At 35.9% G+C, this 13,745-nt stretch overlaps 1 protein-coding gene across 1 annotated transcript; it reads right to left on the bottom strand.

Moving 5' to 3' along the window:
• Positions 1–7,753: 7,753 nt before the first annotated feature.
• LOC120210172 (probable inactive leucine-rich repeat receptor-like protein kinase At3g03770) lies at positions 7,754–11,182 on the bottom strand. Its single transcript, XM_039208963.1, has 7 exons — positions 9,827–11,182; positions 9,523–9,656; positions 9,069–9,312; positions 8,743–8,954; positions 8,644–8,669; positions 8,441–8,552; positions 7,754–8,298 (listed from the first exon to the last, which is right to left on the bottom strand). The coding sequence occupies exons 1-7, from the start codon at positions 11,163–11,165 to the stop codon at positions 8,074–8,076; spliced, it is 2,292 nt and encodes a 763-aa protein (XP_039064894.1). The 5' UTR covers positions 11,166–11,182; the 3' UTR covers positions 7,754–8,073.
• Positions 11,183–13,745: the final 2,563 nt, after the last annotated feature.

Here is a 13,745-nt window from a genome sequence, read left to right as displayed (position 1 = left end):
CTCATAAATAGGTTGTATAGCCTCTTTGCCTAAAAAGCTGGCATGCAAAAGTAATAAATGGCATACTCGGACAACATCGAGGTCATCCATTCGAGTAAAACCATATTTAACAAATAATCTTTTCAAGTCATCGATGTGTAAACTCGGCTTCGCCTTTGCCAGCTCAGGAAAAACCCGAGATAACTATGATGGGCGGGCGATATGACTAGTGTACCGACCTACATCATCGTGTCCAAAGCGTAGACCAGTGATTAAGCAAAACTCCTCCTGCCCAAAACAAGTATACGCCGGAGGAAAATGAAACCATATCTCTTCATCACCACGTTGTATCCTCTTGGGTAGATCGTTAGTCATGGTTTGAAGAAACAAATGGGTCAACATAGCATCTCCACCTGGATGTTGTACTTTCAGCCATGGCCCGAAGAAAATATCCTCAAACAATTTTCTTTGTACAGGTGTAAGCGTCGACGTAATTGTAGTGGCTAGGCTTAATTTATTCCTTAAGGTCAATGAAGCAGAAAAACAATTCTACAAAAACAAAAAACATACCAAGTTAGATATACCAAAAACTACAAATTATACACTATAAACAGACATGATATTAAACAGTGAAAACAAAGCCAAATATGTTTCAAACTTGCACGGTATTCACCCAAGTCATTATTCTATCATAGTTCACAAAATGCATCAGATAACATTCCAGAAGTAAGCACTTATATAAACATTTAAAATGACAACATATAGGTTTAGTGCAGGTTCAAGAACAACATAAAGAGTAGTAGTTTATTCTTGAAACTTAAATTCGCAACACTGTGAAGTTAGTATTTGTCTTTGTTTTTTTTGTTGAAGTAATGCAATTCATTCAAGTTTCAATTTGCAAAAGAAGAATAGTTTCTGAAACTTAAAATTGCAACGCAAAAATGAAAATCGCAACGCGAATTTGGAAAATCGCAATGCGATTTACATATTCGCATTGCAAATTTGGAAACTGAGTTGCGAAATTGGAGTTCGCATTGCGATTTTCATTTTCGTGTTGCGAATTTAAGTTTCAAATAGTCTTCTGCAAATTGAAACTTGAATGAATTGCATTACTTCAACAAAAAGACAAAACAAAGACAAATACTAACTTCATAGGGTTAAAGACTAAACAGTTTAGCAGTATTGACAGCAACCGAATTAATTTACTAAGCAATCTAAGTGAAATGGTTAATCTATTATTGAAATTACCAGTAAATTTATCATCAATTTAAATATGAAAAATCTAATAATAATACAAAAATTTCAAAATAAAAATAATTAAAAAAAATAACCCTCGGTGGTTGATTTTCCATTTCTGACCGTGAATAGTTGTGAGGGTGGCTTTGAGAGATGGAGATGGAGATAGACGGATTTCGTAGGAGATGGGGATGGATTACGTCAGAGATGGGGACGGATTTCGTCAGAGATGGGGACTGATGTCTCCGTAGAGAGTGAGAGATGGAGATGTGACTGAGTTGTGATTTAGAGTTTTATGTTATGATTTGCGATTATAATGTTTACATTTATGTTGCGAAATTAATATTGTGTTTCGAATTCGAAAATAAAATTCACGTTACGAATTTGGAAACTGAGTTGCGAAATTGGAGTTCGCGTTGCGAATTTGTTGGTCATTTTCGCAAATCCAAAAAAAGTTTGTTAAAATCGTATATTATAAGGCATTTTCGGTCACTGAAGTTATTTTCTCTTTTTTCTGTGTAGTTTGAGTCCCTCTTTAGGATATCGCGTGAGATTAAAGTGAAACGAGTGTTCAAGAATTAATTGGGCTACCCAAAGTGACCGAAACACAAAATACTTTCACAGAAGTGCTTTGCAGCGAAAGCAGAAGAACTGAATCTTGGCCCTAAAACTTCCTCCAAGTGATTGGTGCTTTGACACGAATAAACTTAAGGAATAAGATGTTCTTTTTTCAAGAATATATATGCATGCGATGAGGAAGTGGTAGGGACTTTTCCCATTTCAGGCTACTTCCCGGCTATTCTGGCTCAATTAAAGGATTCCATGTCTATTGAACTCGATGATAAGGAAATCTATGAAGCTCTTAAGGATATGGCTCCCCTAAAAGCACCGGGACATGATGACCTCCATGTAGAATTTTTCCAATAACAGTGGCACGTGGTGGGTCAATCTGTCTGCAGCATGGGGAAAAAGGTTTTTGCAGGAGGTGATATTGAAGCCGATTTAAACAAAACTATGCTTGTTCTAATCCCGAAAAAAGAAGGACCTGAAACTTTTACAGACATCCGTCCCATCAGCTTGTGCACAGTTATGTACAAATTCATCACCAAAATTATCGTCCGACGCATAAAGCAAGTGATGCCTATTCTGATCATGTCGAATCAAACAAGTTTCATCGTTGGCCGCTCTATTACCGAAAACATCATTATTAATCAGGAGGTAATCCATTCCATGTGCCAGCTCAAGACAAAGCAAGGTTAGATCGCAATTAAAGTGGATCTTGAAAAAGCTTTCGATCGCCTCCGATGGGAGTTCATTCAAGATTCACTCACTGAAGTTGGTTTTCCACCAAGCACTATCCGACTCATAATGCACTGTATCACCTCGACCTCTATACAAATCCAATGGAATGGTGAGAATTCTTCTGCGTTCCAATCAGAACCGGGTATCCGACAAGGTGACCCACTTTCTCCATATCTCTTTGTTCTAGAATTGGAACGTCTTGGCCATAGCATTCGTAAATGTGTTGAAGAAGGTGATTAAAAGGGTTATTCTTTTCCCGGCGGGGCCTCTCCATCAGTCATTTATTTATTGCTGATGATCTTATGTTATATGCAAAGGCTGATCTACCCCATGCGAAAATCATTGAGAAAACCCTTATGGAATTTAGGTACTTCTCGGGGCACAAAGTTAGTAAACGGAAGACGCATATATACTTCTCGCCTAATACCACCACATCCATGAAATCTACCATTCTATCATGTCTTGGTTTCCCATAAGTTGAATCTATGGGGAAGTACCTTGGAGTTCCGGTCCTTCATAGGCGTATGAAAGTTGCTGATTTTGATTTCATCTTCGAAAAATTCAGGAGTAAATTAAATGGCTGGGCTGCTCGATCCCTTTCGCTTGCAGGGCGTATTGATTTGACAAAATCAGTCCTTTCAGCCATTCCAACTTATTTTATGTAAGTCATGCCATTCCCTAAACATGTCTGTAATGAGATCAAAATTACGACAAGATATTTTATTTGGGGTTTGAAACCATCTGGCAGGAAAATCTCTCTAGTTAATTGGGCTACCGTTTGTAATCCGATTGATCGAAGAGGTTTGGGGTTTGTTCAGCCTCTTGAGCAAAACAAAGCTTTCATGATGAAGCTTGGTTATTCCCTTATGGTGAAGACAGACTCTTACTGGGTCCAACTACTCAGACAAAAATATAAAATTCAGGAGACTCACCCTCTATCGATCGAAAAGCATAATTGTTCCCCATTATGGAGAGGAATATCGAAAATATGGAGACAGTTTCTCTCATGTTTGGTTTGGTCAGTGGGTAATGGGAACTCTATAACTTTCTGGAATGATAATTAGGTGTCGAGCTTGGGGCCTTTACGAGACTATGCCCGAAATGATATACATGCTGATTTAATCCATACAATTCACAACTTCGTTGATGTTCATGGCCATTGGGACGTTGCAGCTCTATCTCGAGTTCTTATTCCAGCTGTCATCCCTCACGTCATCAATGTTAGACCCCCTGATAGAAATGATAAACCCGATGCTCTGGTTTGGAGATGGAATCCTGAACTTAACTTTACAATTAAGTCAGCTTATTCTTTTCTCATGGAAGGTAATTGGAATGAAAAAAGCTCTATTTGGAAGGTAATTTGGTCAATCACTGCTCCTCAATGAGTTCGCATGTTTGCATGGCTCGCTTATAAAGAAATAATCATGACGAATTATAAACGAGAAAGACGACTGCTCACAAATAACCATTCTTGTCCGACTTGTGGTGCAACAATTGAAACTGTAATTCATGTGCTACGTGATTGCCCACCAAGCCAAACACCTGTGGTTGCGTATTGTGCCCCAATCCGCCTGCTCAAGCTTTTTCGTGACTGACCTCCACTCATGGATTACACTAAACATCAACATGCATCGTCCCTTATACGAGGGTGATCCTTCTTGGTCCTCTTTTTTTACTGCTCTCATTTGGCTAATTTGGAAACAAAGGAACGATTATGTTTTTAAGGTTGCTACTTATAAAACAGACTCGATCATTCATAGTGGTTATAGCTGGGCCAAATACTATGAAATCAATACCAGAACTCCTGCTGAACGCCTGAGACAACAGATGGCTGCTTCAACGTGGTCTCCGCCACCTCGGGGATGGATGTGTTTAAACACGGATGGTGCAGTTGCGACACTTGATGGAAGAGGTTCGATTGGTGGTGTGCTTCGCAACTCCACGAATGATTGTATTACAGGTTTTGCAAAAATATAGGAACAACATCTTCCCTCCAAATAGAACTCTGGAGTATCTACAAAGGTTTACTCATTGCAAGGAGCTTTGGGGTTTCGAGATTATTGATACAATCCGACTGTAGCAGAGCAGTCAAGTTGGTCGAAGATAGTGCTGCCATTGACAGTCATATTCCTCTATTACGCGCAATTACGAAGCAACAAAGGTCTGGATACTGAATAACAAAGATCCAATGGATAAACAGGAATGGGAACAAGATTGCAGATAAGATGGCAAAGCTTTCCTCCCGGAATCACTTCAGTTTGATTTATTTCGACTTTTCCCCGATGGCTTATTGATCTACTTCGATTAGAAGCAGCCGTTGCGCAGCAAGATGACGCTACTAGCCATGCTTAGACTAATGTCTTAGGCTTTCTTTCAATTCAAAAAAAAAAAGTGAAACGAGTGTTTCCTTTCACCGACAACACGCTGTTGTTTTTCACTTCCCAATTAATAACGCTAGCATACTAGGAAAGTGGACTCCACGCTGTTATAGCTAAAATAATATTACATAAAAATGTAAATACCACTTCAATTACAAACTTTTTTTAATTTTAAGACAAGATTATTAGTGGTTTCAAAATATTAAAAGAAGAAGAAAATAATTATGTTATATATTAATTAAAAGCAAAGTAAGTAGCTAGTAGGTTCAGGTGGTGAAATCAAATTTTAGTTTGCAGTTAGTTCCCAACCAAAATGAACTTCAACTCAAAGCAAACACTGTCAGTAAAGGGAAAGAGGAAACAGAGGGGGGGGGGGAGAGAGAGAGTCGATATGTCGAAGTGTAGATCATACCAAAAGACAGTCAGTACGTGAAGATTGAATTCCAAAAATAATTATTTAATGTTAGTATTTTAGTGAGAGAACTGGGTAACAATGTGTTTGAGGGTGATACGATATGAGTTATGTTCTTGTCTTGTAAGATTCATTCCATAACAGCTATCAACCTTAACCTTAGGAAATATTGGTAGTCCTTAAATTAATTTTTTAATAATTTAATTTTGTAGTATTTTTATATTTAATGTATTGAATATCTTAATAATTGTTTCTATTTTTAATCTAAATAAGTTTTTTTTTAAATCAAACAAGTCCTCAAATTTTCTAAAATAATTAATTAAGTCCATCTACCACATCATCATCCATCGAGTACTATCACAATAGTATCGTGAGCTGCCACATCATTATTGTAGATTGTCATGTAAGTTTGTGAACTGTCATATAAACGTTGTGACGGTCAACATTTGATTCGTCTATTTAAAAGGTTAGATTAATTTTTTTCTAAGTTTAAGAATAATATTGCTATAAAAATACGTTCAGGAACTACACTAATTATTTTTTTTTCAAAAGTTTGAGGGTCTCAGTAACCATTAAACATATTTTTATGTTAATGAAACTTGTGTGTTATTGGTTATAACAATATTTTTGTTTTTTTTTTTAATTTAATTGATGTCCAAATGCATTAACATTGTAATTTTGTATAAATTAAAATAAATTTTGTGTTATGAAATTTCTTATCAATTTTACTATTTTATATTTATATAACTCTCATGTTAAAATTATGCAATGGTTTTTTTAAATAATTATAGTTTAATTTAATTATTTAATAACTATTTGTTTGTTTTTATTTTAGAAAATTAGATACCACATACATTTTTACTATTTTAGTTTTAAATTCAAATTTTCATTTATATTAATCAAACATGTTTTCTAATTTTAAAAAAATTAAAAATAAAAATTATTGTCTGAAACCCAACAAAAAAATGAAAATAAAAAATATTTTCTAAAACCAAACGGACTCTTAGAATCTGATTCTCTAACAAGGAAAGCTGGTATTTGAGGAGCAGGTCTCGGAGTTAGAGGGGAGGTTTGAGGCAGATCAGTATAGGGACATGTATGGGTTGAGTCGGGTCGGATTTTCAGTTCACTCGACTCGACCTAAAATTTATAAACTCTTCATCTGATTTGAATTCGACCCGAAAAATATATATATTCCACCCAACTTGAACCTGACTTGTCCTTTTAAGATAAAATTCGTACTCGATCTAACTGAAATAATATATTAATTAAAAAAATATCATTTTTAGTTAATAAAAATATAAATTTAATTGAAATATATAGAGAGATATTATTACAACTATCCATAAATATATAAGATAAAACTATAATTTTTTGGATCGATTCAAATATTTTTCACCTTAAACTTAAACCCGATTCAATCCGAATATAACATCTAAAAAATCCAGACCCAATTTAAAATTACTTTTTCTTAAAAAAATCTGATCGAGTCTAAACCTATCGATTCAAGTTCCGTGCCCGTCCTAGTTCAATCATGGCAGACTCTTTAGAAAGTGGAACCAAAATATGTGTAATTGTAAATATAATATCGGTCTAAGATAATTCATTAGTCTCCAAGACACTCTTCTCACCACCAAAAGTCTCGACAATAGAAGACAACAAGTATTTTGCATCAGCTCGGGTTTGATTCTCAGCATGACAAGCTGGAGATGAAAATCAGAGAATTTCAAGAGTTTTTGAGGAGAGAACGAAGCTTTTTTTTTTTTGGTATGAGAGAAGTTTGAATTGTTAAGGAACTTAAACTGTCAGAATCAGGTTTGAAGCTTATAAAGGAACCACAGAAGTGGGTTGTGTCGTGGTGGCATGGACACAAAAGTATCCTTCAAAAACTAGGGGTAAATTAATATAAAATATTGTTTAAGGACTTGTTTAATATTTTAGTAATAATTTACAGATAAAATTAGATATTAATTTTTTTGTTAATATTGTTACGTCATCATTTTAATAAGATGAAATGATCATTTTGTTACAATATTTGTGATCAATTTATTATTTTTGAAACTTTAGTGAGAAAATAAAAAATTACTTAAATATTAGTGATCATTTGTATGATGTACCCAATTATAAAAATATTAATTGATACTTTATTTGAAATTTTAAAATTAAATTAGAAATTAATTATTTTTATAAATCAATAACGACAATGATAGATCTAACCAAAAGGTCCTAAACCAAAACTTTAGACTGAATTTGGAAGCAATGAATCACGGAGATTCTTAACCATTTCTATACTATACACATATATCTAGTGATGGACTGAGAAAGAAAAGTTGTTCTCCTGAGAATTTTAATTTTCGCATATTTTAAATATTCTTTTATTGATAATATGTTTTCACATCCTCCGTCTCGGTCCCTCTGGTACAAAATCTTAAATCCGTCCCGGATAAAGAAAACAGAACAGATTTTTGAGAGGTGTTACCATTGATTATTGAAAACCAGTATTTGGTGTCATTTCCTTGTTGCTTATGACCATACAGCAACTTTCTTCTAATAAAAATGTGTCCAAGACATATATATTTTACCAAAATTTTCTATGTATAAGGTCTATTTCGAAATTTTCTACTTTACATTTCTTAGGAATTGCAGCTAAATCCAGGCCTAACTCATTTTCGACACGAAAGCACCTTCCAAGAGCTTTATCCGGGCAGGTGTCAGCAGGTTTTGTTTCGAAACAAGCATCAGGTGTGCACCTACCATATACATTGACTACAATATCGAATCGGATTTCTGATCAGCATCGGCTGCCGCCTGAACTTGAGCGGCATACTGCAAGTTCCAGAGGACATCCGCAAAAGATGGCCGAGACGATGGTTCGGGACATATGCATTTTCCGGTAATTGACACCACAATGGATAACGACTCCTGTGAGCAAGTGGTCAGCACTGTTGGATCCACAATTCTCTTTCGGCCGTCCTGACTGCCGAAAGATGCCTGTGATGTGCAATACAGGATGTTAGCATTCTTAAGAAAACATGAACTTCAACATATTCGATTGCATATTTGCTAGCTGATAGTCATTGCAATAATATTTTGCATGTTGAATGGAATTCATCAGAGAAAAACAATGGCTTACCATTTCATTCAAAAGAAATGTTTCTTCTTTTCCACTCACTATAGGTCCGACAAGCGACTCGAGTAATATAAATCCGAAGTTGTAAACATCATCCTCTAAATTTTGCCTTTGGCTGCAATATAGAATGAAAAACAGATTATTATATAAACAACAATTGACAATGAAGCTTCAATAGTCTGCTGAGGATTGGTTCCAGGCAATACCTAGACTTTAAGCCGTCTCCCTTCGCCTGCAAAGCAATAAAATTTTTGTCATTTTCTTTTGCGGGTAACAAGTTAAATACAAATAGCAAGGAAACATGCCTCTAGTTTGTCATTCTCTTCCATGATGATTGACATCCCATAGTCACTCAGCTTTGCAATTCGATGCTCGTCCAACAATAAATTGTTCGTCTTCAAACGGTTATTACGAACTCCGGGAATAACCCCGGTATGTAGAAAATGCACGGCCTTGGCTACATCGATTAGAATTGCTAACCTATCTGACCACTTAAGAACCTTCTCTGGACAAGTCTCTGCATCATTTTTCCAGATTGACTGTCAGAATGCAGTACAGTACTTCTGTACAACTATAGCTTGGAACCTAGCATATGCATATAAATACAATTCAAAGTTCAAGCAACACTGACCTGACAAATGCATATGATAGTTCCCGTTCGGCACATACTCGTATACAAGGAAGGCTTTGTTTGCTCTGGAATCGTCTTGTACACCACCATCGATGCAGTGACCTAAAAGTCCTACTAAATTTGGATGGTGAATCTTTGACAAGAAATCAAGCTTAACTTTAAGATTTTGAATTGAATGTTTCTTCAGTGAACTCAATGATCGGATGGCGACATAGGTTCCATTCTCCAATCTTCCTTTATAGAGCTGAAAAATAGAAACAAATGAAGTCAGATAGGCCATTGATGATATCAAGTGCAAAATGTCTGAACCAAGTACAGAATTTGTGACCCCTTTTTATAGTACTTAAAGGGTATAACCTTGTTCTGTAAAATGTAAATCTTAGCTCTTGCAAGCTGTTTTCTTCGGTGCCGAGCTTCGAGGAAGGAAAAAAGTGAGAGAAAGTTTTGAGGATACCTTTCCAGTAGAGCCTTCACCCATAAACATTGATGAACCGAAGTTATTTGTGGCTTCCTCCAACTCTTCCATGGTAAACAGTCGACATACTGGAGCACCTTTTGCCCCTAGTTTCACAACTTCAGAAATGAATCCTAAACAAATAAAATCAAATAATTAATGATCAATAATTAACATTAATAGTTACTTAAATATCCCTTAGAAGCACTATAAAACAGGGTTACAAATCATGATGAACTCCTAATAAGTATGAACTTGGATTGATTTGGATGATAGAAGTAGCAGAAGAATAGTTTTTGCTTACTGGCATTTGCAAGAACTTCGGGTGAAACTCCGGTCGTTGGGTTCTCTTGAACGACCTTTTGCCGTATATTAGTTTCAAATGTTCGCCTTGGTCGGCATCTTCGAAACAGAATAATAATCCCGAATGCCAAAATCATCAGAAGCAGAGCAGATACTACAACAACTAATAATGCTATCTTTCTTCCGCTTCTTTTTGTGCTTGCTTCATTGCAATAGGAACCTTGATGCTGCTGTTGGCCATCAGTTGACAAGCAATTCCCACCATATTTCACTACTCTCTTGTCTGATTTATTGTCTAAGCAAGAAGGAAGACCACCAACCAACTTGTTACCAGAAATATCGACGAATCCGAGTTTGCTACTGCAAGTTAGGCGCTCCGGAAATGAACCAGTCAGCCCATTTGATGCCAAATTCAAGTAACTGATGCTTGGCAAATCGAACAAGGCAAAGGGGGGAGTTCCACTCAGATGATTGGAAGATAAGTCAAGGTGCTGAAGATGACTCAATATGCCAAACTGAGCCGGAATGTCTCCGGAGAATAAGTTCTTAGCAATTAGAGCTGTAACCAATCCTTGGGGCATGACAGGCAGTTCTGAATCAAACTGATTCTCTCTTATATCCAGCACGCGCAGGCGAGTCAAGCAACTTAAATCAGGCAACTTACCCGAAAGCTTATTGTGGCATAAAGCAATATCTGTTAGGCTTGAAATTCGGCATATCAAAGACGGAAACTGACCCTTCAACCTATTGCTCCTCAAACTCAGAACAGTAAGATTTGATAAGGAATCAAGTGTATCAGGAATAGTACCATTGAAGTAGTTGCCATCCAATGTTAGAGTTTGAAGCTTAATCATTCTAGATATTTGAGGGGGGATTGAGCCAAACATAAAATTGGAGCTTAAATCCAAAAGTTCAAGTGAATATAGCCTATGAATCTTATCAGGAAGTGAACCCCAAATTCCAAGTGACACTAAGCTAAGAACCCTCAAACTGGTTAACCTTGTCAATGTGGTAACCAAGGAATCAATAGAAAAAGTCTCGGACAGTGTTTTACCAGGAATTGCATGTCCATTGAAGCCACTGATATTGGAAACCTTTTTTCCCCTAATATTAAGCTCAGTGACGAAATTATCCTGGCAAGATATCATCACATGTGACGTTTCAGACAAGTTACAGAGGTCCCCATTGTAATTTTCCAGAATTTGGAGCTCTGGAGGGTATTCTAAATGCTTCCTTATTTGCAGCAAAAGTTGAGTTTGATAACTTTGTAATCCATTTGTAGTAAGGAAAAAGGAACTCCATGAAAACAATACTAAAACAAACAAGTAAAAGCATCCCATTGAACGCTTGTGAAGCAACAAACCTAGAATTGAAAGCAAGAATGTTAAATTCAGAAGAAATTGGAACATTCCTTACAAAGATGAAGTTTTGATAAGCAATGGTTTACCTGAAGGTTGAATCTTTATCTGCAAAACCCAAGAACAGAAATTTCAGCGAAGTTGAGAGATGCAAAATCCTGCTGATGTTCTCTTAGTAAATTCAAGAGCACACTTAAAAGCATAAATGCCTGAAATTTAAGCAAATGTTGGAGGAAAAACAAACAGAAAAAAAAATTCTTACTCGGGAAAATCCAAGACGGTGTTTTTTCCAAGAAAGTTCATCTCTTTAACTAACTTCCAGTCAAAAAAGGAAGATACCCAATGGAGATAAATACAAGAACCATTAACTAACAAGCAACTTTCATGATCCAAGGAACATGTCTTTAACTCTTTCTCTCTCTCTCATGCTACTTTTCCGGGAAAGTGAACAACCACCGAGAAACCAAAACAAGGTTAAAAAAATTGGAACTTTAAGTAATTAGCAAACTGTAAGGGTTAATTTAAGCGAGTGAGATATTAAAGAGAAGTGGACTGCGCCTGCAAAACGTAATGGAAGATGGTAGTTGACAAGTACCGTACAAAAAGAGAGAAACCATCAAGGATAACCGATAAAGCAATTAAGAGGGAGGTGCATTAATGGGAAAAGCCTTTAGTTTTAGCTCAAGAGAGGACTGGCTGAGAGGAAGCTCCTTTGAGAAATGCAGAAATGGAGAGAGATAACATTTGTATAACTAAAAATAATAGTTTTTCTGATATTTGTAAATATGTCATCACATGGGGTGGGTTTTTTTTTTTCTTTTATTCTATTTTAAAATTTAAATACAAATAATTATCTCCATCATTGATTAACAAAAGCAAGGCAACATATCAGTACCAAATCTAGCAAAAGGACCAAGCGATTTCAATGTCTTTTCACCAGAAAAAAGGTTGTTAATGGAAATAAATCAGTAGGACATTAGCATTGGAACTTGGATTGCTGCTAAAAAAAGCTTTGAACTCACTTTACACTTTAGCTTTGGAATCCCATGCAATATGATGAACTACAACACGTTAAACCACGCGCTTGTCCCCATGTTTTTTTTAATTGAATCCCACCTCAAAACATACCTCAGAACCATGAATTTTAGTCTATTTTTCTGATGTTCATCGAGAGAATCTTGCACGTTTGTGGAAAATGAACCATTTCACGCGCCTCTCAAAGTGGTGGGAAACATGCCGAGACAAAGAGGCATGTCGGGTGAGGGACCAAAGCAGCCTGGGTTGGGAATGGAATCTTCATGTTTTGGATATGAAATCACATCTGACTCAGTCAAGCCATTCCTACTTTCACAGGCATCATTGCAGATATCTTCATACATCAGTTTAAATATGAAGCAACTATACCTTTCCTAATCTTAAACTAATATATATTATATTTTGGGTAAATTACATGTTTACTCACTGAATTTTATTCTCTCTCTTATTTTACTCATTGTACTTTTAATTTTTTTAATTTATTTATTGAACTTTAGGCATTAAACTTTTTTTGGTGATATTAAACCCTCTATTCTATAGTCATTTTGACCTTCTATGTGGCAAGCAAATGAAGTTCTCTTGGGACAACAAACCTACACCACCTTAGACGAGTTCAAATCCACTCCCCCCCTGCAAATGCACCTTTACTTTGTCTTTCAATAATTGTTTTCTTAGCTTGTTTGTGAAGTACTAAAGCGAGACGAAAGTAGCATTTGGCCATTTGGGTTCCTACATAAATACAAAAGCTTAAAAGACGAGTTCTTTATGGAGTCCAGCAATAAAAAGTGGGTAAGTAAGTAGCAGTTATTCTTGAAGATGTAGAATCGATGAAATTATAAACTTGACCATCAACGTGAAGCTCGGCAAGGAAGAATGAAACAAGTAAGAATTCTTCGAGAGCAAAGGTTGATTGTCATCGGTGAATGGCTATTGGAACCAATTTATCAAAGCAAAAACAATAACCTTGAACCATGTGGTTTCTAATTTGGGATTGGTAACAAGGAAGATATAGGTTTCCCGAGCTTGAAAGTGGCGTTGGCAACTGAATACGTCTTGGGTGATGAGCTTGAAGATGAAAATGGTGTGAAAGAAGATGAGGAAGAAGATGCTTCTCATTTGGATTTTCAGGTAAGAAGAAGTCATCTAAGAAGAAAAACATAGTTGCAATTGTAGCCTTGGATGATGAGCTTGAAAATGAAGAGGGTGTAAAAGAAGATTAGGAAGAAGATGTGTCTTCATTGTCTTTATCAGGTAATATTGAGTAATCAAACAAGTTTCAAGAATTTATTCAAACACTTTACTATCATTAATAGATGGTCACAAGCCTTACATATTCTGCTCCTTATATACAAGCTTAACAAGCTAAAATTACTTAACAGAATTTCATAACAACAATATGTTATGATAACTAACTAACTTCTAGATTGTTTCTAGAACCATCTCAGCTGTAACATGCACAAGCATACATGTAACTCTCAACATTCCCCCTGCTTCTTCTTCTCATCTTCATCAATCAAAAAAACATTA

Source organism: Hibiscus syriacus, unplaced genomic scaffold (assembly GCF_006381635.1).
Source record: "Hibiscus syriacus cultivar Baekdansim isolate YM2019G1 unplaced genomic scaffold, ASM638163v2 tig00109916_pilon, whole genome shotgun sequence".
Taxonomy (NCBI): domain Eukaryota; kingdom Viridiplantae; phylum Streptophyta; class Magnoliopsida; order Malvales; family Malvaceae; genus Hibiscus; species Hibiscus syriacus.
Note: the sequence above shows the minus strand (reverse complement) of the source record. Positions and strands in the feature narration are given on the sequence as shown.

Bases quoted from the DNA above. Each gene is read 5' to 3' on its own strand.
- LOC120210172 (XM_039208963.1), bottom strand. From the start codon at position 11,165: ATGGGATGCTTTTACTTGTTTGTTTTAGTATTGTTTTCATGGAGTTCC. The intron at 8,670-8,742 runs GCATGTTTCCTT...ATTGCTTTGCAG, and splicing joins AAGAGAATGACAAACTAGAG to GCGAAGGGAGACGGCTTAAA. The intron at 8,553-8,643 runs GTATTGCCTGGA...TCTATATTGCAG, and splicing joins GGAGACGGCTTAAAGTCTAG to CCAAAGGCAAAATTTAGAGG.